Source organism: Cyrtonyx montezumae, unplaced genomic scaffold (genome assembly GCF_038088225.1).
Source record: "Cyrtonyx montezumae isolate F1298 unplaced genomic scaffold, pur_monq_1.0 scaffold_3, whole genome shotgun sequence".
NCBI classification, from domain to species: Eukaryota; Metazoa; Chordata; class Aves; order Galliformes; family Odontophoridae; genus Cyrtonyx; species Cyrtonyx montezumae.
This window is the reverse complement of record NW_027072034.1, coordinates 122,770,921-122,795,582: the sequence shown is the minus strand read 5'-3', so window position 1 is coordinate 122,795,582 and position 24,662 is coordinate 122,770,921. Positions and strand designations below refer to the sequence as shown.

The 24,662-nt window shown below is 39.3% G+C and overlaps 1 protein-coding gene across 2 annotated transcripts in view; it reads left to right on the top strand.

Moving 5' to 3' along the window:
- SYT1 (synaptotagmin 1) overlaps window positions 1-24,662 on the top strand; it is a 340,150-nt gene that overhangs the window by 309,115 nt on the left and 6,373 nt on the right. For both annotated transcript variants that reach the window (XM_065743252.1, XM_065743251.1), the window contains exon 10: window positions 23,238-23,371. In XM_065743252.1, coding sequence (XP_065599324.1) covers window positions 23,238-23,371 — 134 coding nt within the window. The remainder of the gene's footprint in view (window positions 1-23,237; window positions 23,372-24,662) is intronic.

Sequence of the window (24,662 nt, the reverse complement as noted above, 5' to 3'; positions counted from 1 at the left end):
TGAATTAGGATTACAAAATGAAATAAAGGGAAGACTGTAACCATATTATCGAAGTGTTATAAGATCTATGTGAGATTTGCATCACGCTTTATTGTATAGTCAGAAATCCAATGTATTTCTCTGGTCTTTGGATGCTTGGGACTCATTATTTGGAGGAAAAGAGAAGAAAAAAAAATCACATCTATACCCATGTACTTGATATCATACCATTCCATTATCCAGCAAAAAAAATGGTTCTACATGGTGGCCTCTTGTGTGGTAAACAACATGATTGGATTGCAATTAGGGAAAATGAAGCAGCTCTGTGGCTCAGTATATTGTTAGGTTTATGTTGGAAACCTGCTGCTTCTCTGAGCAACAGCAGCTTGCAACTGGCAGGAATTGTGGCTGATTGCAGGTATTGTTCAGGGTGTGATGGGGACCGTGCTCTGCGGAGGTGTGCAGGCCGCACTCTTTTGTGGCTGAGCACTTCCACAGAGACAACTCTACATATCTGTGGCTGGCAGTGGTTTCCCTGCTCAAAGGGACTAAACAGTAAGGCACAGTAAGGTCAATTCTATCATTCCTAATTCCAGTTATTGCAAAATCCTTTCTCATTTATTTTGGCTAGTGGTGGCATGCTTGCAAAAAAATAATACAAACCATTTGTAATGCTTTTACATATTTTACTCCTTTTCTCATTTTTATGTATTCTCAAATAACAATGGCAGTTTACACACAATTCAATTATTCTGGATGAATTTTTATCACTTTGAAAATTACCTGGTGAGTGAAAGAATGAAAACAAGTTTTTGTATAAAAATACTTTGATTTTGAATAACTCTGTATCCATCCTCTATGGTGCTAAGTGTGTAACTTAGTGTGTAACTTCTTATCTCATACACTTCGATGACACTCTCCTGACATAGGCACACTATTTTTCTTGCTTTGTATAGAAAGTGTTTAATACCACAATTCTGAAGTATCACTTGGTTTTTACAACTTACTATTATCCTCAGAGAGTTATTTATAGAAAGTTTGAAATACTAACACTTTATACCCAACTTGGACTAAGCTCAGCATAGCTCTGAGAGCTTCTAATGAATGCCTTATTTCAGGCCTGCAAAATAAAAATATCTTAGCTTTGTTACACAGAAAATAAAATCTACAATGCAATAGCAATTGAGACTATCCTAACAGTTTATCCTATAATTCTTTAATACAGCCATCGTGTTGTTACTGTTTATTTGTGCACAGTAGTCTTGGTCATGGATCAGGATCCGACTCTGTTAAACTGTGTAAAGAGACAGCTGATGATGGTAAGCTTGCAGCGTTCTGTACACTAGCCTCCAGCAGGGAGTAAATTCTGACTTTCATGTCATGTAATTATTGCCATTCTAATTGAAGGATCCATTAGATGACAATTTTAGCAGAAAGAAAGAGGATTGCTCTCCTCAATTTTGTCCTTTCTGCCTATAAATACATTCAGTACTGAAGTAATTTCCCCGAAGTAAGTAATGAATACGTCTGTTGTTTCACTTGCGGCAGGGTGCTGCTAACTACTGGATTTTATTAATTCCTTCAAGGAGTAAAAGACTGCATACTGTTGAATATTTTCAGAGAAATTTAAATTGATATTCTGATCTTAGCCTGTGAGATGGAAGAGAAGTGGTATATACATAAAAATGTTCATAGTCTTAGGCTGTGTTTGTACTGGTGGCTGTTTGGGGCAAAGATCATCTATTATTCTGATCGTATATGCACAGAAAATGAAATCTATTGAAAGAAACCCAATGAAAAAGACATTTCTGTATGCGAATGACTAATGCTGAAATATATGCAGCCCCTTTCTAGAATTATATTGGTCTCAAAATGAGCCTCCAAGCAGATTTCTGAACATCATTTGAAAAGAGCATTGTTCGAGCTTATCATATACCACAAAATAATTTTGAAAACAAGGAAAAAACATTTTTAGTCCTGAATAAGGAGTGCTTGAGGGCTGTAATTTAAACAGGGGAAAAAAACACAAAATCTACAGTCATTTGTTCTAATATGTATATCACGAAGATGGCCATCAGCTAAAATGGGCTTTTTTCATTATGCTCTATACATGGGTAAGATTTCCAAGGAAAGAGAAAGACATCCTCTTTGAGAATTATTACAATCTTTACTTAACCTCTGATTATAGAGAATAAGAATTTCCTATTATGACACGACTAAGAGAAATGAGATTAGGAAATAGCTGAAGATTCCTTTTGTTCAGGCTTCTCTGCTTATTGTGCCAAGCAGATTCTAGGCTGCCCTCCTGGGAGTGCAAAATATGTGAGAAAATACCAGGCAGCAAGTTGAGGCTACATATGGCAGTTTGCTGAAGCTAGGAGCAGAATAACAGAACACAAGAATGTCTGAGGTAACAACAGTCTTCAGATTAATGTGCTCTAGCATTGAGGTCCCTCAGGAACTAACAAATATCTTTAACCATTCTGAAAAGGTTCTTGTACTCTGCCCCACTTAGGCATTAATAAAACAGCTATGGAAATGTTCATTTTGCTGTAATCAAAATATTGTAAAGATACAGAAAACAGCCTCTAGGTTGGCTTTTGAATATTATGGTACAGCTTGATTCATCACTGTTAAGTATTCAAATGGAAGAGAACTGAAACATAAGGTTCCTAGAGAGTATTAAATTAATTTAGCATTTTATGATCTTAGTCAAATGAGCATTATTTCTTACAGAATATGTACGAAGAAAATTAGGACTGTATGAAAGTAAGTAATGTATTAAAAGATGCCCTCACACAAAGACGTGATGCCATAAAAATTCTAAAACATGCTCAGAATCTTTCTCTGTTCACTTACATTACATCTCACATACTGAAAAATATACTTATCCATAGGTTGTATCCTTCTGGAAATTCATCAGCTTTAGACCTAGGCAGACTTATTATAGACTTGAGGGTGATGCTGTCAGGTGTGAGAAGTGTTTGCAGTATCTATTTTGCCTAATATGTATGAATCACAAAATTGTAGGGGTCGGAAAGGACCTCTAGATATCATCTAGTCCAACCCCACTGCCAAAGCAGGCTTACACAGAAAAAGAGGTTACAGACAACAGTAATTACTTCCCCAGTGCAAAATAGTAGCAGGGATTTCAGATACCAGAAAGGGACATGGACTATCCTCAAGCGAAAAAGAGAGGGAACAAGTGAAAAGTTATTCACGTACGAATGAAGACAGTGCATTCGTAGCATATATTTTGTTGGTGTCCAGATCTGAACTAGGCAAATTCTCATGAGGAAAAAGACAGTTTTCATCTCCCATCAGCCTGTGAATTGAACTTGAGATTGCAAGATGGAAAATCATTAGGGAATTGGTCTAGGGTTGAGCATGAACCTGATTTCCTAGTTCAACAGAAGATTTGTTCAATCATGTAGCTGTGTCTGAAAGATGACATAAAGTACAACCAAACTGTAAAGGCACGTTTCTGTGCCCATTCAGCACAGATGTAAATAATTCAGCATGATGCAAAGCAGTTAAGATCAGGTCTAGATAATGTAATCCTGTTATTTTGAACAACCAGGCACATTGTGTTGCTTGTTCACACAGCATTCCTGATATTTAAGGTATTGGATGGTGTGTTTAGGGTCGACTTTTTAAGCTTCTGTAAGTAGTGCCTTTTCACATGCCGGTCTCAGCATGTCTGGTGGATCTGACTATTGATCTGAATTGAAACAGGCAGACTGATATGAATAAAAATTGAGATGTCACTAGGGCATTTGTCAAAGAGGGAAATATTATCATTGGTTTTGCTTAGATTAGGAAGCTGAGAGCACAGGAAATAAAAGAGAGAGCAAAAACATTAGAGGAAAACAAGACAGAGTGTGTCAGAATTATCTTGCAGTAGCAGGAGGTCGTTCAGGTCTGGTGGCTATACTGTGCTACAATAACTGAAGCAGTGCCCCCGTTGTGATTCATTATCACTATATAGCACTACTGGAATTAATAATAATGAAAGACAATCATAAACTGATGATAGAAATTGCGATGTTCCCACATGGTTTTATAACTAAGCGGCTAAATAGTTGTTTTTGTGGAGATATTTCCATTATAAAGAAAACCAAGGTAACCTTTACAGATAAGTAGTTACGTAATTTTTATCTGGTAGGGCATTATCGGCCCAATTCTCCGCTTATCTGAACAGATAAAATTTCTCCAAAGATGGTGATGTTCCCATTTATTCTGTCAGGGAGCTCTGCACAATTTTAAATTATCTGATGTAGTTTGAAGTGCCTTTTTGTCTTTGCTTCGTTAGAATCAGTTTCTAACTCTTTTCTCATTGGGGTTGCTTCGAAGGCAGTTTGGGCCAGCACAGTTGTTTTTGTGGCATGAGGACTGCCAGGGAACTGAGGCTGTGATGGGGAGTTAGCAGGGTGCTGGTTAGCATCTGAATATGCAACATGATGTTCTTCTCTCGGGGGTGAGCAGCACATAATTTTCACTGATCAACAGTCTTTGTCTTTTGAGCACTATCAGGAGAATTGTGCTTCTGTGACCATAAAAGCTATAATTGTGCCCCGTCTTTATGCGTGTCATCCTGAGATGTTAGAAACAAAAACTCCACTGACTCACCTTTGACAAACTCCTCAGAGCTCACCCAGATTTGTTCTGCTGTTATTCCACAGCCTGCAACAGATCCATCCAATTCTTGTTTCTCAGTTTATCCAAGTTTTTGTATGCAGTATTTTTAATTGCCAGTAAATCCAATCTGGGATGTCTTGTTTGTGCAAAACACAGACTTACTTTATCATGCCAGTGGAAGATAGTTAAACACTGCCTAAGGAAAGGAAGTTTCTGTAGCCATCATAGAAAAGAGTGGCACGAAAAAGTATAGTGTTTAACAGTAACACATTCAAGAAATCATGACAGCAATTTAGTTCTTGGCTCCTCTGAAGTCCATAAAACTTGACTGACTTGCTGCCCACCATTATGGGTACCAGAGGTTCTATTTCTTGGAACGAATGCAGCCAGGAGGATTTTCAAACTCAGCATTTGGAGGATGTAAACTTCATTTAGAGCAGGGAATCAGATCTCCTCCTTCCCAGGAGAGTCCTCTCTACACAACTAGAGTAGTACCACTAGTACTAGAGATTAACTGTGCCCAAATATCTGAATATTCATTGGAGGAGGGACTTCAGCTGCTTTCAGTCATCTTTCAGGTACATTTAACCACTATACTCAGTGTTCCTTCTCTTCCTCTGATTTCTCTCTCCCTGTTTACCACAAGTAAAGGCAAAATAGGTTGTGATACTCATCTCCACCTTGCCTTTTCTTTAAATTATTGAAAAATAGTGATGATGTGAAGACCTGCTGGCTAGCCTCTTGCAGTCCTTAAGAAGTGTCACATCTGAATTCAGTCGGCTGGTTTTATTTACTCTAGGCCTGAATGTTAATGGGTTACTCTTCCAATTCTATTTGATTAATTCTTCCAGGACTTGAAATAAAGTTTTCATCTGTTTTTTTTGGGAGACAGATAGAGTACCACAAAGATAGAACTTTTCCAGTCCTTCTAATTGTTGCTTCCATTTTGAAAAGAAGTTATCTGCAATCAACAGGTGAAAGAGAGAGATTGTCTTTTCAAACAAAACTGAATATATTCAGTTCTGCCACTGTTAACAACTTGAACTTAAGCAGCTTATAATAACTACAAGACTTCTGTAAGGCATTACTTTTTGTAGCATAGCTCAATTATTTAATTATTTCCAATTTCTGAATTTTTGTAGTCGGCAGTAGCTGTGTTACTGCACTGTTTTCAGTTCTTAAAATGAAGTAGAGAATGCCAAATCATTAGTGAATGCTACTGGATAAGCTAACTGGATAAGCTAAAACTAAGCTAAAAGCTGAGTTAATTCACTAAGAAAGAAAGAAAAAATAAATACAACGATTATAGATTATATTGGTTTCAGAGATACTTGCAGCTATTGCAAGGTTTTTGAGTTCACTGGATTCCTTTAAATTCTATCAAAGCACCTCAGAGCAGTGTGGAGAGTTGATAATGTAGGCAATAAAAGAGTCATCCCAGGAGATACAAACTTGATAAAGTAATCATTTGGTGAAACAGTGCACGTGCGCTAAAGACCGGATTGGCTGCATGCAGTGTTCCTGCTTTGCTTTAAATGTATGAATACAATCTGATGAAAAATAAATAACAAATAAACAATTACCTTGTGCAGTAAACTGTGGAGGGAAGTGTCTTGACCCATTTGTAGACAACTCTCAGTGGAAGTTGAATGCCCCATGCTATAAACCAAGAAAATGAAGTGATATTTAATCCACCCTCAAAGTCACTTTCAGAGGTGGATCTGGTTGTAGAGAGCATAACAGATATGAGATACATCATTACCATCTATAGTCAGGACATAAATAGAAAGCAGGAGAAATATGGCTAAGGTGACCCAAACCTTGAACAAACTGGGGCAAGGAACCTGGTGTTCTTAAGTGAGCACTGCAGAGGTCCCATAAGTGCTGTGCATTGGGATGAGGGATAATCAGGAATCTTTAGGATAACAGTTAAACAGTAGGTAGAGCCTTTTTTCCCCCCTTACCTCCCTTTCTGACTAGCAGAGGACTGATTCAGAGTAGGAGCACAGCCCAGGTGCTCTGCTTCTGGGTGACGGGAGCAGCTGCCCAAGGAGCCACAAGGTAGGCACAGAGAGTTTGCTGTGGAAACTGCAGGGAGGTTTCTTCAGTCCAGCACTTCAAAACCCTACTTTTGTCTGATTAGTCTTCAAAATTGCTTTATTTTCTCCTCAGGAGGAAACCTAAACAATCATTGACAAAGAAGCTTTCTATCACGCTTACAGTTGGAAGCAGGCTAAGGGAAGTTTAGTGATAAATGTTTTCCCAACGGTAAATACAGTTGTAACAGACTGCAGCAGCTAGATAAATATTTTCCAAAGTTGTGAGAACACCTATAAGGGTGAATTCATGCCGACCCAACAGTGAGTAACCAGTGTAGCCCTGGTTGTTTTCCTTTGTCCGTGTTAACATTTCGCCTGGTTCTGTGTGGGCATCTGTTATGGGTGTCAGCATCCTGTGTCAGAGGACACCAAGAAGAATTTTCCAAAGCCTTTCTTTTGACTGAATCTGACTTCACTCCATTCTGTAATTGTTCTGGATGAAATGCCAGGAAAAAACTGCTGGGAAAAGGCCTTCTTAGCTATGCTTTTAAAGCTTTTAGCACTGCATATTGACAGTGGCTGAAGTGAGAACTATGAGAAGATGTAAGAAAAAAAGGTCAGAAGGAGCTTAGTTTTATGGTATGTGGTTGGTGATTAGAGGACAGTAGCATCAAAATTATTTCTCTCTGCTTAAAAATAAACTCATTTAAGTAGTAATAAATAAATGATTCCTGACTTGAAGCTTTGGATTCTGTGCTTTCGGACTTTTATTTCTAGCCATGAGGGTTACAGATGTTATTTCTGATTTGAAATTAAAGCTGAGAATCAACGGCTTCAAGAAATACACTGTGTACCTCAAGGACTGTAATAAAATCACAAGAGTTGTCAGTGGTGCAATATTTTTAAAGTTTGCATACAGTTGATTTTACAGTCTCACTTTTCTAATGATACAGTACTTACAGGAGCTGCTTGCTGGCATGAATATCAATGCCAGAGTTTTTCAGTACATTGTCTCCGGTCAGTTAATAGATCTTAGAATAATGTCCTGGTTCTGATCCCTACTGAAGTCAGATGCAAAAGCAGACCTAACTGCTAGAACCATAAGCAAGTAGAAAGGTAGAAAATAGTAGAAATATGTTATTTGAAGTACCCCCCAACACTTTTCCCCTAAAATCTGTTAGATTTCTGGATGATAGCAACCTTTTAGACATTATAATGCTTGCTCTCCTTCACTTACAAGATCAGCCATTTTTCAAAGCAAGCAAGTTTTAGCTAAAAGTTTCCTGAGGTGCCTAATACTGTATTCTGGCCCAGTCAATAACTGTGAATGATAAAAGGTTTTCTCTCAGGCTTTGTGCTCTCTGGTTGCATTAGAGACTGAACGAAGATATATGAGATGACACAGCAGGCTTTTTAATCCTTTAGAAATGGTTGGCAAAGTCACCTCTTTGCTTACAAAAAAAAGTAAAACATACAAAGTTGGGGTATATGGGTACTTTATAAATAAATGTCAAATCTTTGTAATCTGCTATATTTTCACAGCCTGGCATTGGGTGAAGGGCAGTCCATTAACATGCCGGGATGTGTTTATGGCCAGTTCAAAAGTTTATGAAACAAAGGTACTGACAGTGCCAGGAGAAGCAGAAAGATACCGAGCCTTTCAAAAGCTTCTGTGTCCTTTGCTCTATCTTGAGTTTGCCATGGTTTGAGTGAAAGCAAAAGCAATGCTGTGAGAAATAAACCTGAAATGCTGTGGTGCAGCACAATGGGGAAATTGTAGGCAAATTTGTACAACAGAGCTCACTTTGAAGCTTTAAAGGCGCCTTAAGTCTTTATTTTGTGAAAATCTAATTGAGATATCAAATGTGTGCTAGAAAGATTCAGAGTATCTATCATCCATTCTTACTTGGTTTCTGGTTGATTTGAGGGGTTTAACTAACAGAACGTGGTATAAACACTACATTTTCTTTTGCATTTTTTCACTGCTTTTTCTTTGTAATCTGTGACTCTTGCTGCCAATGTCATGTTGTTCCTTGCACACTAACTCTTAATTGAACAATATTTCCTTATTACAGCAGATGTTCTAACTGTCTGGCAAAGGAGAACCAAATGAACTCGATGCAAAGTTGAGTCTTCTGTAAATACTCTGCCCAATATTCTTCCCTGCTCATCTGTTTTCAATCAACAGTAGAGCTTCAAATCCCCTAACCTGCAATGGAAGAGAACAGGGCTTTAAGGCCCACCATCCCCTGTTCCTGCTGAATTCCTACTCAGTGCCCCAGTTTTTTAGGAGAGCCAAAACACAATTGGGCAAACAGAACACAACTTCCTTTCTCACTCCAGCTAAAAAAAATAAAACGAACCCAGCAAAACTGTTGTAGGCTGTCATCTGACTGCATCCTCTGGGTGCCACTACGTTGCCATTCAATCAGCCTGATCTCAGCTTTAACCACAGGGCTGTCCCAGGCCCCAGGGTGGACAAGTGCTCAGTGGTGTGATGCCTGGCATGTTTCTGATCTTCATGTTGGTTCACAAGTCAAGCTTTCAGAGTGTGAGCTGGGAAAAAAAAATATATCATTTTTGGGGCAAAGGGAAATCCGTACAAAGAGTTGGCCAGCAGCCAACTGTCAGTTTCTGATTTTCCTTCCTTTCATGTTTTTGGAGTGGATAGGTGTATCTGGCCACAGTTCACAGTGTAATATATACAAGTTTTGTTTGCTAATATTTATATAGTGTGTGGATATTTGACTGGCTAGGACTGACTTGGAAAATCAACACACTTGGAGCTGACAACAGCATGCAGCTACAAAGCCTGAGCAGGAAAAGAGAAAAGACAGCAATGAAGTCAGTGTGCTGGAGAAGAACTATGTAATTAGGAAACTGCAGCTTTTTTTCTTATTTCTAAAGCCATAGAAAGCCATGACTGCCATTCTGTTTCTGCAATCCCTCAGTTGTTGCTTATTTTTATACAGTGACAACTTGCTAGGTTGACAGAAACTTGCTGATTTCCTTCCTCTGAACAAATGCAAGATATACATACAATCTCCTTTTTATTGTTACCTCCTTCCACAAGCCACCTCTCTCAGAAGAGGTGGTGACATTTCCACAGGCAAAATAGGATTACTGCTGCTATCTTTACAACCCTTTGAATTAAATTCCATGGGGTAATTACCTCATTCCTTTTGGTTGTGTGAAACAAAGGATGCCACAGGAGTTTGATGGCTATGGGTTAGAACAGGATATGGATACAGAGGAGTTCATTACGCCATTTGCCTTCCCAAAATGTGTTACAATAGAATTAAGTCTTTACCATATTTTGCTGGCTATGTTCTTATTTGGCTTTGCCTCGTTCACACAGAATTTGTACATTTTGATCACATCTACATGTAAGATGGAGTGGATATCTTACAGACCCCCTCTGTTAAACATTCTTCAAAATATGGCAATACATATGTACTAAAGTACAGTAGTGATCCCGTGTTCTGCCTTCATACACTTTGCTGAATCACCAGCAAAGCCTGTACTTCGAGCACAAAGGCTGCACTGTGGTATCATGATGGCTGTCCAACCCAAAACTATGTGATAAAAACAATGGACGCTGATCGTTGATAAGTGTCTTGCTATTATTTCACTCCATAGCAAAAAGAAATGTAAGGAAGAGGGTTTTCTCATATCTGAAAATCTACTTTCTTTCTACCCTTCAGTAGGAAGTATGATGAAAGCCAAACAGATAAAGAAGCTTTAAGTCCTACTGCTTTCTGCTTAGGATTTCATTTTTAATTATTATTTATTTTGTTTCCTGAATCACTTTGCTGTACTCACTTGGCTGGAAGGCAAATGCATTCCCTGTTGATTTATCCCCACTCAGCCAGGGGCTTTGCTGCTCCGTTTGATTCCTAATATGGTAGCAAAAGCCAATTTTGTGCGACTTCCAGAGGGCTCCTCTCAGCTTGGGGAATGCTGCGAGAAAGGAGCCCTGCAGAGATGAACGGCGACAGTTGTTGAGCTAATACTAATAAAGAGCAGAAAATGGGCTTCCCCACATGTGCTAAAATTTCTGCTTTCACTACTCTCTAAATCACCGCTTTTGTCTTACTTTATGGCGAGGCAACAAAATGTTTCCTGCTACCTAGCTGAACAGGCTTTCTTGTGGAAAACACCTCCTCCATCACAATGAAGTTTTCATTATACTGGTGTTTGGCTTGAAAGCACGGTGTCACAGTGTCAGTGGATTCATTATAACACAGGAATAAAATGGTGTGTAATTAAAAAAAAAAAACCCTTAATATTTTCCCCTTTGTTTTGTTTTCCTTATTGATTTGATTCTGGACAGTCATCTTTTCAATGCTTTGAAATACCTGCTGTCCATTATAGAAGGGAAACTGTTTTTCTGTATGTTTGTTTTTTCATTTTAATAGTGCTCTACAGGTAAGAGGCTGTCAAATTTACCCAATCGCAAAATGGCCTTTTCTGGTGAGGTAGCAAAATCCACAGGATTTTATTTCTCAACCAAGCAGGGTCTCTAAAAGGTTAATGCAGAGTCGAAAATTAATTTCATTCCAAACACAGAACAATAGTGTGCAATGACATTACTTTGTGATAAGCACTTGTTAAAGCTAAATCCTCCCTAAGCCCTGCAATTGTCTTCCTTTGTGCTAATGGCAAGCTAGCCGGAGGCATTCCCACTCTCTCTCCCTGTTTATCTCCTCTGAGGGTATCCTGAAGGCAAGTTTATTGTTTGCTAAACCTGGCTTTTTTAATTAAAACCTCAGTTCTCCTTAGGTCAGCCTTTTTAACATTTGTGATCTTCCTTTCCTGACGGGAGAATATTTTGTCTTTCTGAAACGCATTAACTTGCTTTGCTGGTTGCCATTACTGCTATGTACACGTAACAGAAGGAATTTTAACCATTTCTTATCATCACTGTTGAGTGACTCTCTTGGATGTCATTATTCAGACATGCATAAAAGGCCTTTTGTCACATAGGTATTGACTATTTCAGAAGAGTGTTCAATAGGAGTTTCTAGAGAAAACCTGAAGCCTGAAGCTCTGAGAAATCGATCACATTCTTACCAGCATTTCTTAGCAGGGGCTGGGTGCCTTTGAAAATGGACCTATTAAAACACTTAGTACCTTAGAAAATCTATATTTTGGGAATATATTTATATTCTCAACTATACACCGATGCCTAGGCTTGGAAGCAGCGTCATCCACCTTTCCCTTATTATCTTTTCAGTCTGTTGATTCCAAATTGCAACAGTTATCCATTTCACTTCTGTGTCCTCGTCTTCTTCCTCATCTAATAATCTCAAACACTCAGGCTTGTCTTTTCAAATATTGTTACTTTCAATTCTGAAAGCTAAAGGATTTCTGAAATTCATATGTGCTTTCTGGATTCTTGGTTTGTTTGATTTTATTACAGAACATGATCCCTTGACTATACTGCATCAGGTTCTTGTCTCAATGGAGTAGCGCAAAAAGTTATGCCAAGTTGCACAGATGCAATCTGGTTTGTCAGCAAAGTACAAGATCAGATTGCTCCACCACTTTTGTCCCAGATTGGATAGCCACTGTATAAAATTGTAGCAGGTATCCAAGCTGAAAACTATCATGTACCTTTCTGATCGTTTGTGTCACATTTGGCTGACTTCTAAGCTAAAGTGGTGCACAGTAAGTGATGAAATCATAACATGTCAGTCAAATATCCATTTCTTCCATTAAATGGCTTGGAGAATTTGAAGAAGCTTGGGGTACACTGGGGTATGGGTCATGTTCTCAGAAATACTTCCATCTTTCATCTAATGATGCCATTTGTCAAGTTGTCTGATCTCGTCTTAGAACAGGAATAATATTTTTGGCAGCAGAGCGTTCCTACTGCAGATACTGTTGGCTTTGAACACTTCTGTAGTCTGATTTTGAGTGTTACCCCACTGTTTTATGTTTCCAACACAGAGAACTCCAGGTCTTGAACTTTTCTGTGACTCGTCTAGGGCACTTTAGAAAGGTAAATTGTTTCTCTGCCAAGGACTTCTGCACTTCCATAACTGGGGACATAATCCTGATGTTACTTTTGTTTATGTAAAAATTTGCCTTGAGTTTCAGGTCACTGCTTTTCATTATGTGGAGGCGACAAGAATGCAGCCCCCCAACCCTTGCTCTGTGAGAGCCTGAGTTCAAAATCTGACCTCTATGCTTTTCAAAACTTTGTGGTTTTGTTCTTCTGCACAATAGGTTTTCACTCAGTTGTCATTTTTTTGCCAAACTGACATAACTTAGTTGAGCTCAGTTGAAACTGCAGATAAGTTTAGCCTATGTAGTAATTTCTCTTGTTGGGACTGAGATGAAGATGTTACCTGTCCCAAGACAATCTGCTTTTGATCTTCTTTCCCTAACTGTGACTAAGTTTGATTCCAGACAGAGCCAGTCTTCTGAACAGCAATGGGGAACACCATCCAGAATGGCCCTGTTCATGTCCAGGGCAGACACAGTTCTTGCCTTGTAGTGTTCCTGGAGTCTCCTTCTCACCGCTGAAAAGCAAATTGACTGGAGCTGTCATTACCGTTTGTCTTGGGCAGACAGGAGGGAAAGATTTCATGTGGCCTCTGAGTCTAAAAGAACACATATAAATGTCTCTATCAAGGGTTGCTTTAGGTTTCTTGTAGAGGTATACTGGTATATTGGTTGAGGCAGCAAAGACTTTGTTCTTGTGAATCACACTAAAATTAGCTGCCAAAAATAGACTGTATGAATGCACAAGAAAACACTCCAAAACCCTGCTGAAAAGACAGCGCATGTTTTAGAGAGTAGGAGAGAGGAGGAGGAAGAGGAGAGCCATTTGTTTTCTCTTAGTTATTCTAAATGGATATTCGTAGGCTAAAAGCACACTGCAATCGTTGCTCCTTACTTTCATTTACACTTCTTCCTTAATGCTTAAATCTAATAGAAAAAAAAGAAAAAAAAAAAAATGGAGACAGAATGAGGGTTGAACTTTATGCGGATAGAGACTTCTCAGCTTGAAGAAGTCCTCGGAATATTACTTCAAAGTGAGACTGAACAACAGTACAAGGGGAGTTGTGGGCTCCCTTTGTATACAAGCACTGATAAATGGAATATAGTTGGAAAGCTTTGCCATGTTCTTAAAATAAATATCAACTTTGACAAAGCATAACTAAGGTTGATTACTCTTCTGTGAAGATTTTGTATCAGGCTGCTTTACTACAATCCACAGATGTTGTAAGACTATTTTTTCCTCCTATACTGCAGAGTTCCTGCAGTGTTGTTAGTTCTCAGTGATATCTCCAGTTTAATCATCTGAATCACACGTGTCCCTTTCACATTGTCTAAGACTGAATGTTTGCCTGAATAAGAAAAGTAGTTTGTATCAGCAATTGTTTTTTATTAAAAATGACAGATTTATTTTTCAGTATGTAGTTTTACATTGTTCTGATAACTCATTTATGTGAGCTGAGGCAATTTTGGGTTTCCTTCCCTTCCTGTCAGAGGCAGGTAATGCATACTGCAGCTTTGCTTTTCTATGTTTTTATCCTCTGCATTTTCTTCCATTTCATGCAATACTGTCTTCAATTGCCTGTATATGGAATATGTGGTTTGCTGCATTTGAAAGGCAAAAAAACCCCTCTCAGATGTAAATAATGTGACAGTTCAGTGTTTTCTATCACTGCCTTTGTCTTGAATGTATTGCTGCTAACCTTCTATGGGGGAGGACTCAGATGAGATGGTCTTGTTTCCTGTAAAGACAGAGTGTGAGGGGACCATGCTGATGTGCAGTCATGCCACGAACCCTTACGGTGGCAATGCTGACACAAAGAATCTGAACCAGGGAATGTATGTCCCTGCTACAATAAATAGCTAATAAACCAGTTAGAACATTTTTTGGCTTTTAATAGAGTTTCTCTCTATTTCAGGGTTGATTAATTCCTTTCAGTGAATACTGTCACTCACTTCAGTGCAGTTTGCTTTATTATCCAGTAATACTGGAACTCCTATCTGTCCTCTGTGCAATTTGAGATTAGGACTCGTTTTGCCTCACAGCTACAGAGTTTGGGTTTTTAGTGTTTGTTTTTTTATTTTATTTTTATTTCTTGCTATGGGGGTTGGAGAAACAACCAAAAAAAGGCATTTGCTTTCAGCCAGCATATTGCTGCAAGTGCACAGACAGTAACAGGAAAACTGTATCCACTGTTTTCAGAGAAAGAAAATGGAAATTGAAGACTGTTTCCTACCCCATTCCTACCCCATTTCCTACCCCAGTGCTGAAATACCCTTACCCCATTTTGTCCTAGGTAAGGGTATTTCAGCTCTCTGCTGTGGCAGCATATTCTTTTGGATTATTATCTAAACTTATTTCTGATTGGCATTAATTCCTTTCAATTAGCTCTTCCTATGAGCGCAGCATTCCACTGCATGAAAGAAATTGCTTTTTTTTGCTTCCACCCAGTATTTCCAGGTGCCTTTCTCACTCTCGTCTCTGTCTAGCACAGCAGTCTTCCTCAAGACTTTCATCTCGCACATTTAAGCCTGGAAGCACAGAGTAACATCACCAGGCAAATGGAAATTCTTGGCTAACAAAAATTGGTAAATCCCTCTGGGTTTCTTTCAGTTAAGTCCCCTAAAGTCTTGCTAGTCACACCATCATCCAGCACAAAGGCAAGAAGCTGTTTGCAGCAAAAATGCACAGGAGGGAGGTGGTTGAGGCACCATCCCTAGCGCTGTTCAAGAAGCGTTTAGATGAGGTGCTAAGGGATTTGATTTAGTAGTTGGGTAGGGATAGTGATAGGAGGATGGTTGGACTAGATGATCTTGTAGGTCCTTTCCAACCTTATGAACCTATAGGAGCCAATAGTTGATCTGACAGAGGCCCAAAGATGAGGATCACACAGATAAGGTGGGCAAAGGTACTTCCATCACAGGCAGGAAACACAGCACCAGCCCTAGCTCTGCTAAATGATGGTAGTACTCAAAATGCAGTGTTCTGCTCAGCAGTGCAGACTGAGAATCTGTTTCTTGTGTCTTTTAGCCTTGTCTCAACCTTGGGACATATGTATGTGGGTTCAGATGGGTTCAGCCAACAGAACCTTGGCCTGAGGGACTTCTCAATCAAGTTAGCAGTTTAACCTCGCTGTTTCATCATTATGTTTGAATTGTAGGTACAAGAAGCAGTGTGTGCCTCAGAAAGAAGAACTGCACTCTGTCCCCTTATCTCAAAAAATGGTACCCCTCTTTGAAAGACCTGGATAGACAGGCAGCCCAGTTTTGCAGGGCCCCCAGATGCTCACAAGCAGCCCCACCAGATGCACCATTACTCAAGCAGTTTCTCTTTTTCTGCCAAAGCGTCATATATGACCTGTTCTTTATCCTCAGTTTCATTTTGTTTTCCATATAATATGCTTCTGCTTCTCTCTGCTCCTGTGTTTGCCATTATTTCTCAGTCAGGGTGTATTTTCCCCTCAGTTCACTTCAGGATAGTGCTTTGAATCTCTCTAAGCTTCTATATATTATCCTCTTTCTGTTATTTTCACCACCACCAATTTAATAAATATAAATGTAATTAATTTTTTCTCTGTCTCATCAAAAGGTATTACATAAATTCAGACTCAGCAGTTTGCTGGAATGTGCTGCCTGAAGTATTGCCAGTTGGCTTTGGTTTCTATCTGAATTACATTTACTGGACAGTCTGCCTGCATCAGCAACCCCACTTAATAGTTTTCCACCACTTTAAGTTAATGCCAGCAACGTCGTCATCGTTACTGTATTTTTTTTTTGTCTGTATATTTTGTCATATACAGTGACACTCACAACAACATTTTACATACTGCAGTGTGCTTTTTTATTTATTACTTGTTACCTTTTTGCAGTGTGTTAAAAGTTTTACAGAGCCACACTGTTTCTGCTTGCTAAATTCAAGCTTCATGAGCAGTCAGCTCCTCCTTTTCTGATGCAAATACAGAGTTTACTGCTTTGTTGCTTGTAGTTTGCATGTAATCACATTTACAGAGTGCCTGGTTTAGTTGCTTTGCTTTTGCACCGGGGCATTATGTGTTTACATAGAGCCAAATCTTAAGGAGCATTTTCCTGTTGGTTCAACCCACACTTAGTGCTCTTCATAAAACTATTTATTTTGCCTCTGTGCAGCTATGTTGAAATGAACTGCCTGCATGCAAGAGACAGATCAACTGCCCTTGCTCTGGCAGTAAACTTAATCATAATCTCATAAGCACTAATTTGTGCTGTTTTTAAATAAGAATTTTGGCTTCTTCATTTTTTCAGTTTTATGCTGCTTCCCCCATCTGGTGTTGTAACATTTGTTGTTATGTTCCAGTTGGAAGCACTAGGGGTGGAATTACAGACTCATCTGCTGGCTGAATAGCCCTTAGGCCTTTGTGAACATTTCTGTTTCTACTGTCAGCTCTACATGCTCAGCAGTCTCAGTTTGGGATTCTCAGATGAGGGAATTGCTGGCTCTGCTGTCAGTTTTACAACACCTCCATCCTCCCAGAGCTCTCTGCTTCTCTGATCTCAGCATTTCAATAACAACTTGATACTCATTTAACTGCACAACTGTTATTCCGAGACCACTTTGCTACACAGCCATTCACCTTTTTCATTATAACAGGGGGTATTGTTAGTTCTTCCACATACCGATCCCTCTTCCCCAACTTTAAATGGATTATTGGAATCCATTATTCCTCTGAGAATCGATCTGCTGTTACTGGCCATGAACTGACAAATGTTTTCATGTATAAGTTATCTGCTCTTCTGCTAAAGATGCTCATGGAAATACATTAACCAAAATCATCAAACCTGCTACGCCGTGACACATAATAGGATAAAAAAAGGGCCCTGAGCTGCGTCTGGAACAGTCCACCCACAGAGCACAGATAGAAGTTAGCACAAGTAGTATCAGTCTTTTTGACTAAATTGGTTACAGCTATCAGTGATGTCTGACACCCTGCCTGGGCTGCCTGCAGTTTCCGAACTCGATTCGTGGCCACGAGGTGGTGTTGGGAGATCTCCCAGGCACACAGCTGAATCCTCAGCCCATTTAATAAAGTGATTTTTAAAAGCGTTTTGCTGGGATCAGAACCGGCACAGATGCCACCACCGGAAACTGCAGCAAATACTTTTGCTACCCACATTTCCCTTGTGCGTTGGTCAAGTACTCGCTACAGCTCAAGATCTGGCTGATAACAACATGTACTCTGCAGCCCAGTGGGGGTATGGAAACTCCAATGATGTCCCTAGTGGCTAAATGGGAACGCTAGCTGAGGACTGGACACGAAGTAGCACTTTAAATAAAACTCAGCAATCCTGTTTTCACTGAAATACTGTGGTTAAGGAAAAAAAAAAAAAACAACAAAACCTATTTTTTAAGCCAAGAGACTTCCTCCTAATAAGAATGTATTTCAGTATTTCTCTTGGGATGTCAGCTGCTGCTTAAAAATTTTGTTCCACTTCTCGTGTGCTTATTTGTGGAGGAAGGTAGAAGGTCCAGCAGCTTGCATGAATATAAACCAATACAAAATGGACCGTAGCACTTGCATTCCTTCTTAGGAGTTGTATCTTACATTGTTTTTTCTCTAGATAACACATTTTCTCCCCTTCTGGCTTTCTTTCCCATTCCAAAGTTTTTAGTTCACCTGAAAAATAGCGACTTAGACAATGCAGGCACTCCATGTCACTCCAAACTCATTATGTCATAGACTTTAATTATCCCCTCTCATCCATACATGAATACACAGAAGAAAAACTTAAGGCAAATCACCCATGGCCTGAAAGCCACAGGCATCGTGTGAATCATCCCTCTCCTGGGAGAGAAGGGTTTATAGGCCCACAGAGGGAGCAAGTCCCATGATTCTCAGGAAAAATCAGCAAACCTGTGGGAACTACTGGCAAAGTTTTTCCTGCAGTGCTCTGTGGGTGCCATACTGAGTCCAGCCCTCCTCCTGCCTTGCTCAGAGGCACTGACCTTGTGTTCCCACCCTGCTGGTTGCTGCGGGACATGAGTGAAACCGGCTCTTTAGTGTGGAGCTGACAGCCCTCCCCACAAGTTACCTCTGCCCTAACTGTGAGTGCAGAGCCTTTTCTAGGGCTACATTTCAAAATCTGATTTTCTTGTTGAATCAATTTCTGAGTTCTTCAAGAATTCCTTCTGCTTCCTGAAATGGAAACACCGCTGCGTGCTGACACCTTTGCTCTCAGTGTCAGCGGTATGTGCTTTGGCATGGGCTTGGCATCAGTTTTCTTCTGGTGAGGTTAAACGTGTGCTAATTAGCACCCAGTTAGCTTGAACAGTTTGAAGACAAAAATACAACCGGAGGCAGTTTTGGCACTCTATTTCTTTTCAGTTTCTACATTTTATTTGAGTACATCTTATTACAGTGTTTGTCATAAGAAACTTTACTCAGCTGTATCTACGACTAGTTTGTTCTGGCTCAGCTTTCCCCTCTTGATCTTGTTAGGATTCCTTGAGGCTTGAGGAGGGTTTTCTCTGATCCCACTGCACAGAGCTGTATGGGATTTTTTCTTTAAACTGTTGCTCTCCCCGCACATGGGTTCTGGACTATAATTGCACAACTAATCAAGTCCAGTGTTTCCCCTGCAGCATTTTTCAAATTTGTCAACTTTCTAGCTGCTTTCTTTTCATGTTATGGAAGCCTTACAAATATTTATCAAAGATCAGCTCTGTCCTTATGTTTGCATTCAAAATAAGCCACCATAGGAAAGCCATGCCAAGCTGAGTACTTTGTTGACATTTTTCTGCTGAAGATACATACAAGTGGAAATTTGTGTGCTGAATACCACCTCGAAAACGATTTTTCATTAACTACCGATCCCTGCAACACATTTTTCATCTTAAAACTCACTGTCAAACAGTCCGACTTTCACTTTTTCCTCAGATACGGTCATTAGCCATGATTTTCTTCTTTTGCAATGTAGTATTTACTTTCAACTGCCACGTTTGCTTTTTCTAAAGCCCTGATAATTAAGTGCATCTTGTCTACAACACGATGATGATGAAATAGTCATTATATTAAGAGGATTCTAATTGTGTATGTATGCTTCGTAGTCCACACAAATCAAGACATCTTTACCTGATATTACATGCCATTTCAATTACCCTTTAAATAACATACTGGCATCTTACTGCAAACTTCAGGAAGACAAAATATGTCAGCTTGTCACCCAGTGCTTTAAAAGCCACCCTCCTTTGAGATGTTGTAAAATCTATAATGCACAATTAGTTATGAATTTTACAGCTTTTTAGCATTCATGGATAGACTGTTAATGAGTGAATAAATAGCACAATTTTTTTAATCCCACACATTTCTTAGTGTGAATTATTAAGCATAGGACACACAGGCATTCTGTCTCCTTTAGCAGAGGGACATCTGTAGTGCCCATGATGCAATATCCCTTCTTCCAGATGGTTGGGTAGTGTAATGCACTGGGGATATGATGTGGATCTAAGCCCCTGCTTACTCAAAAAGAACAAAACAGTAGGAAAAAACAGAGTGATTTTCATCTCTTCTAACGTCAGCTTTCTGCAGCATAACTGTTCACATCCAAGCTAATAGGCTACCGTGTCTTTTGGAGTACAGCCCATTTGACTAAGGACAGATACCCACTCTGGAATTAGATGATTAACCAGAGTATACAAAGGGGAAAGCATTTTAATTTTCATAGGCATTGGATGTAGACATTTACATGTGGTCAGAAGAATTCAGCTCTCTATGCCCATGCTATGCACGTAATGTATATTTATTTTATCATTGCCAGGTTTTAATATCAGTGCTGTCATTCTTACTAGTCTTACTTATTCTGTGAGTCTATTTACATATTAAAGCATTACTCGGCATGAATAATGGTGCCAGCACTGAGCTTATGCTGCAAGTAGAGAGATGTTTCCGTTAGCATTAATCCTCATCTCAGAAACGTCATTGTAGACGGTCACTTCTCAGCGGTTCTGCTTGCTTTTGATCATCCTCCCTTCTTCCAGTAATTGACTCCAAAGAGTTTTGCTTCCATTATTTGGTGGAAAAGAACCCATCTTTTTGTGACACTTACTTGTGAAGTTACAAGGATGTCTGTGTAGGTCGCATGCAAAAATATTCCTGGAGTGTTGGTGGAGGTGGGGCTGGTGAGGTGGGTTATGGGACAGTCTAACTGAAGGGATCATGTATTGAACTCAGAACAAAGAGAGGGGAGAACAATGTATGGCCAGCATACTTCAAGAAACATAAAGTGGATGTGCAATCTAAGGAGGATGAACTCAGCTAAAATCTCTCGTTCATTCATATGCAAGAGTTGGGCACCCTGCTCTGATCTGCACTGTTTCTGTGATTAGTGAAGTTATTTAATACATTCTTCTAAAACTGGAAAAGAAGGAGCGTGACTTCTTCAGTTAGATGACTTTTTAAATTCATATTTAGTTTGGCTTAGCAGTTTCATGATGAAACTGATACGATGAAAAAAACTGAGGCTGTTCTATCACATGGTATGTACCCTTCTGTGCTCCATTTGGGACCTTTGCCACTGACATTTCTGCGTGGCAGTGGCAAGATGGTACCACTTGAATCTTTCCTACTGAAAAAACTGACTTTTGCCTCAGCTGAACTCAAATACCCTGACAGACAAACATAAGAAACTGATAGGATGTGAAAAAGAAGCTACAAAGGTCTAGGTTTATTTGCCTTGTTCTGTGGCCGTGCGTTATCCAGAGTCAAATTTTGCTCTAGTACCAGCAGGAGGATAAAAATGTCTGTTAAAATCAACAGAAGCAAATAATTTAAATTGAATGTACATGTAATCCTCAAACATTCATATACACTTAGAATTCTAGGTTAAGTATTTGTCCCCAAAATATGTAATGTTTATCTTGACTTGGAATGTATTTGCATTGCTATATATGTATGAAAGTCATTACAGTAGAGCTCCTTACGGGCATATGAATAATCATCAAATCCGTTTATGTTATCTTTGTACAAGCACAGGTCACTAAATGATTGGCTTATATTGATTGCAGTTATTTTAATAGACTTCCTCAGTTCTAATCCCCTCAATAATAAATGATCACTGCACTACATAGCCGCCCAGCCTAGCCTAGTTACTCAAATTATATTTTAACAGCAGTATATCTCATTTCTGTGTCTTAATCCACTACCACTGGCTCCTTGACTACTAAACTTTCTTAGTATAAATATATTAGCTATACCTAAAATATCATTTTTACATGTCAAAACTGTTGTGCAGTCAGCACAAAAGTCAGCAAAAGCAGTCAGGTAGGTGGGCCTTTTCTCAACTATCAGCTAATGAAGGAATCCAGGTTTGCCAGTTGTCTACCTTCAAAACACTGCGTGCCATGATGTTGAAAATAGAATTTAAAATGGTTTTTTTTGAAATAATTTTGTCATCGTCTTGCTAGCATTTCTACATATTTCTGCTCTGCCCTTAATTCATACATTGTGCAGTGAAAAGGAAGCCTTGCAATTCCTTATCTAGCCTAGGGCATAAAACTACCCAGATTAGTTTGTATTTTAACTTGTGTCACTTGAGGAAGAAGGAATCTCAGTCCTCTGTGACAGAGAGCTCACCACAAAATCTTGAGAAGCTATTCCAGCTTTTTCAGTAGCCTCACTACTAAAGAATGTGCATATTTCTAAGCTAAAAATCTGCCTAGTTTCTTCTCACACCTATTGGATCTTACTAGACCTTTGTCCACTGTCTGGTAGAGTCCACTAGCAGAATTATGTTCTCTTCAGACATACTGAAGGTTGTAATCACGTTACTCCAAAACTTTGTCTCCAGCTCCTATGTTCCCAGGCACATTCGTGACTGTAGCAGAAGACAGTTATTGTTCTCATACCCTTCAACCGTGAATTTCATCAGAGAGTAAAGCATGGATTGTTCACAGTGATGATGTTTAGTTTCAACATCCACTTGTCATTCTCATTCTGTAGCTCCATCCTTTTCTTAGGAGGGATGTGAGAAACCCTCAGACAGCTTACATTCAGATTCTCTTAATTTACAAAACACTTCACTTAAGGCTGGCAGGTGTTTTCTATGGCTCCATATAACTCCCTAGAGGGATGGCTTGCCTCACCCTACATCACAGAGCATCTGCCTAAAGCCAAAGGAGATACCTGCCTAAATGTTGACGATTGTACTATACAAGTTGTTGAAAAAGAGGAGCTTGAGATTTCAAATAGTGTTTTATGGTAGACATAAAGAAAAACACAACAGTGCTCAGAGAATGTATTGCTGATTAGCACCAGGATCGTTTCCAAGATGCTTAATGAACTGCAGAACAAAGTTAGGTGGAAATTTTCCCTTCCCTTGCATGGCTAAGGAGATAATACAATAAATATTTTGTACCTTTTCCATCGCAAACACTTTGCAATAGTATATAAGTTTTCTGATGGTGAACTGTTCGATTACAAGTTGCTTGTTGGTAAAGATATTTCTTTTTTTTTTTTTCTAGAGCTCTGAGTTTGTGAGATTAAATTCTGTAGAAAGCACACTGAACTACCTCTCTTACCTCTACCTCTTCTCTTGACTACCTAGATCCCTATGTGAAAATCCATCTGATGCAAAATGGTAAGAGGCTGAAGAAGAAAAAGACGACAATTAAAAAGAATACTCTGAATCCCTACTACAATGAGTCTTTCAGCTTTGAAGTACCATTTGAGCAAATTCAGGTAATGTCAAACAGCGTTTTGTCTTCTCTCTGCATTCCATTTCTCAGCCCTCATAAATATTTAGCAGGAATCATGTTAATTATCACATGTGCATGCCTTCATTAACACCTAGGTGCCAGCCCTGTGCTGTAGGAGATGAGTGTGACTGCTTCAAGAGGGAAATGATAAAATGCACAGTATTTATAGAATGGATAACTGACATTTTATGTTAACAGAAATGGATTCTGAAAAAAAAAATCTGCAGGGAGATAGAAAAGGAATGTGCCTGCAAAAAAAGTACAGGGATAAAAGAAAAGTCATGTACTATAATTTCCCCCAGATTACTGGAAATTATAAATCAATGCCATTGATCAGTTGTGTTCCCTGTGCACTTTTAGGAACTAGCTGTTGCACATACAGCAGTGTCCATGTCAAGTGAAGGGCATTATTTTAAAACTTCTTTTATAGTTACCCATCACACCACAAAAAACTTTTTCAGTGGTTCCCACATCTCTTTGAAAAAGATGCTTGAGAATCTCAGGGGTATGTTTTCTTGGCATCTCAGTGCATCTCCAGCAGTTCCTCCTGCGCTGTTCCTGAGAAGCTCAGTTCCTAAAATTAGGAGGCTCAGAAATCAGCTCACTGAGCTGGAAGTTACCTCCCCTCATCATGGAAAGTACCAGGTGACCACAGCAGCATTATTCAGTAACTTGAATACCTACCTTTTTTCTACTGAGAGGCAAACACTTTCTTTCTCGTGTGAGTGAGATTTAACTTCTTCTCACGTTAACTAACATTTTTCTCACAAGAGAAATGATCTTAACCATCTCAGATAGCATATTGGAAACTTGCACTGAGTTTACTCCCATTCCTAACTCAATTTGATACTTGATCTTCAGTGTCTTAACAAGTATTCTGGTCATTTGTGACTATGGCTTGTTCTGGGAGTGCAGCCCTCATTGTTTCATAAAAAGCTATGTGTGTGATTGACCACAGAGCATCAGTTCACCTGTCTGTGGCATGGATCACTTGGAAAAGACAAGACTTTGAGCTCTGATCTGGTCTATGTAATGTAATCACATGAAGATCAGTTGGTACAAGGTGCCTCCATTTTAAGCCGTTTTTCTTCTTTTGCTCACTTGTTAGAACATTCATGGTCAGGGCAAGATACAATGGCTTAAATATGCCCAAATGGGAAGAGAACTGCATGCTGGTTTCCTAGTCTCCCAGGAGGCTTTGTGACCATGCGGACATTAAACATGACAAATTCTTTTCTGAATGGAGCTCAGTACGGAAAGTGTACATTCAGAGG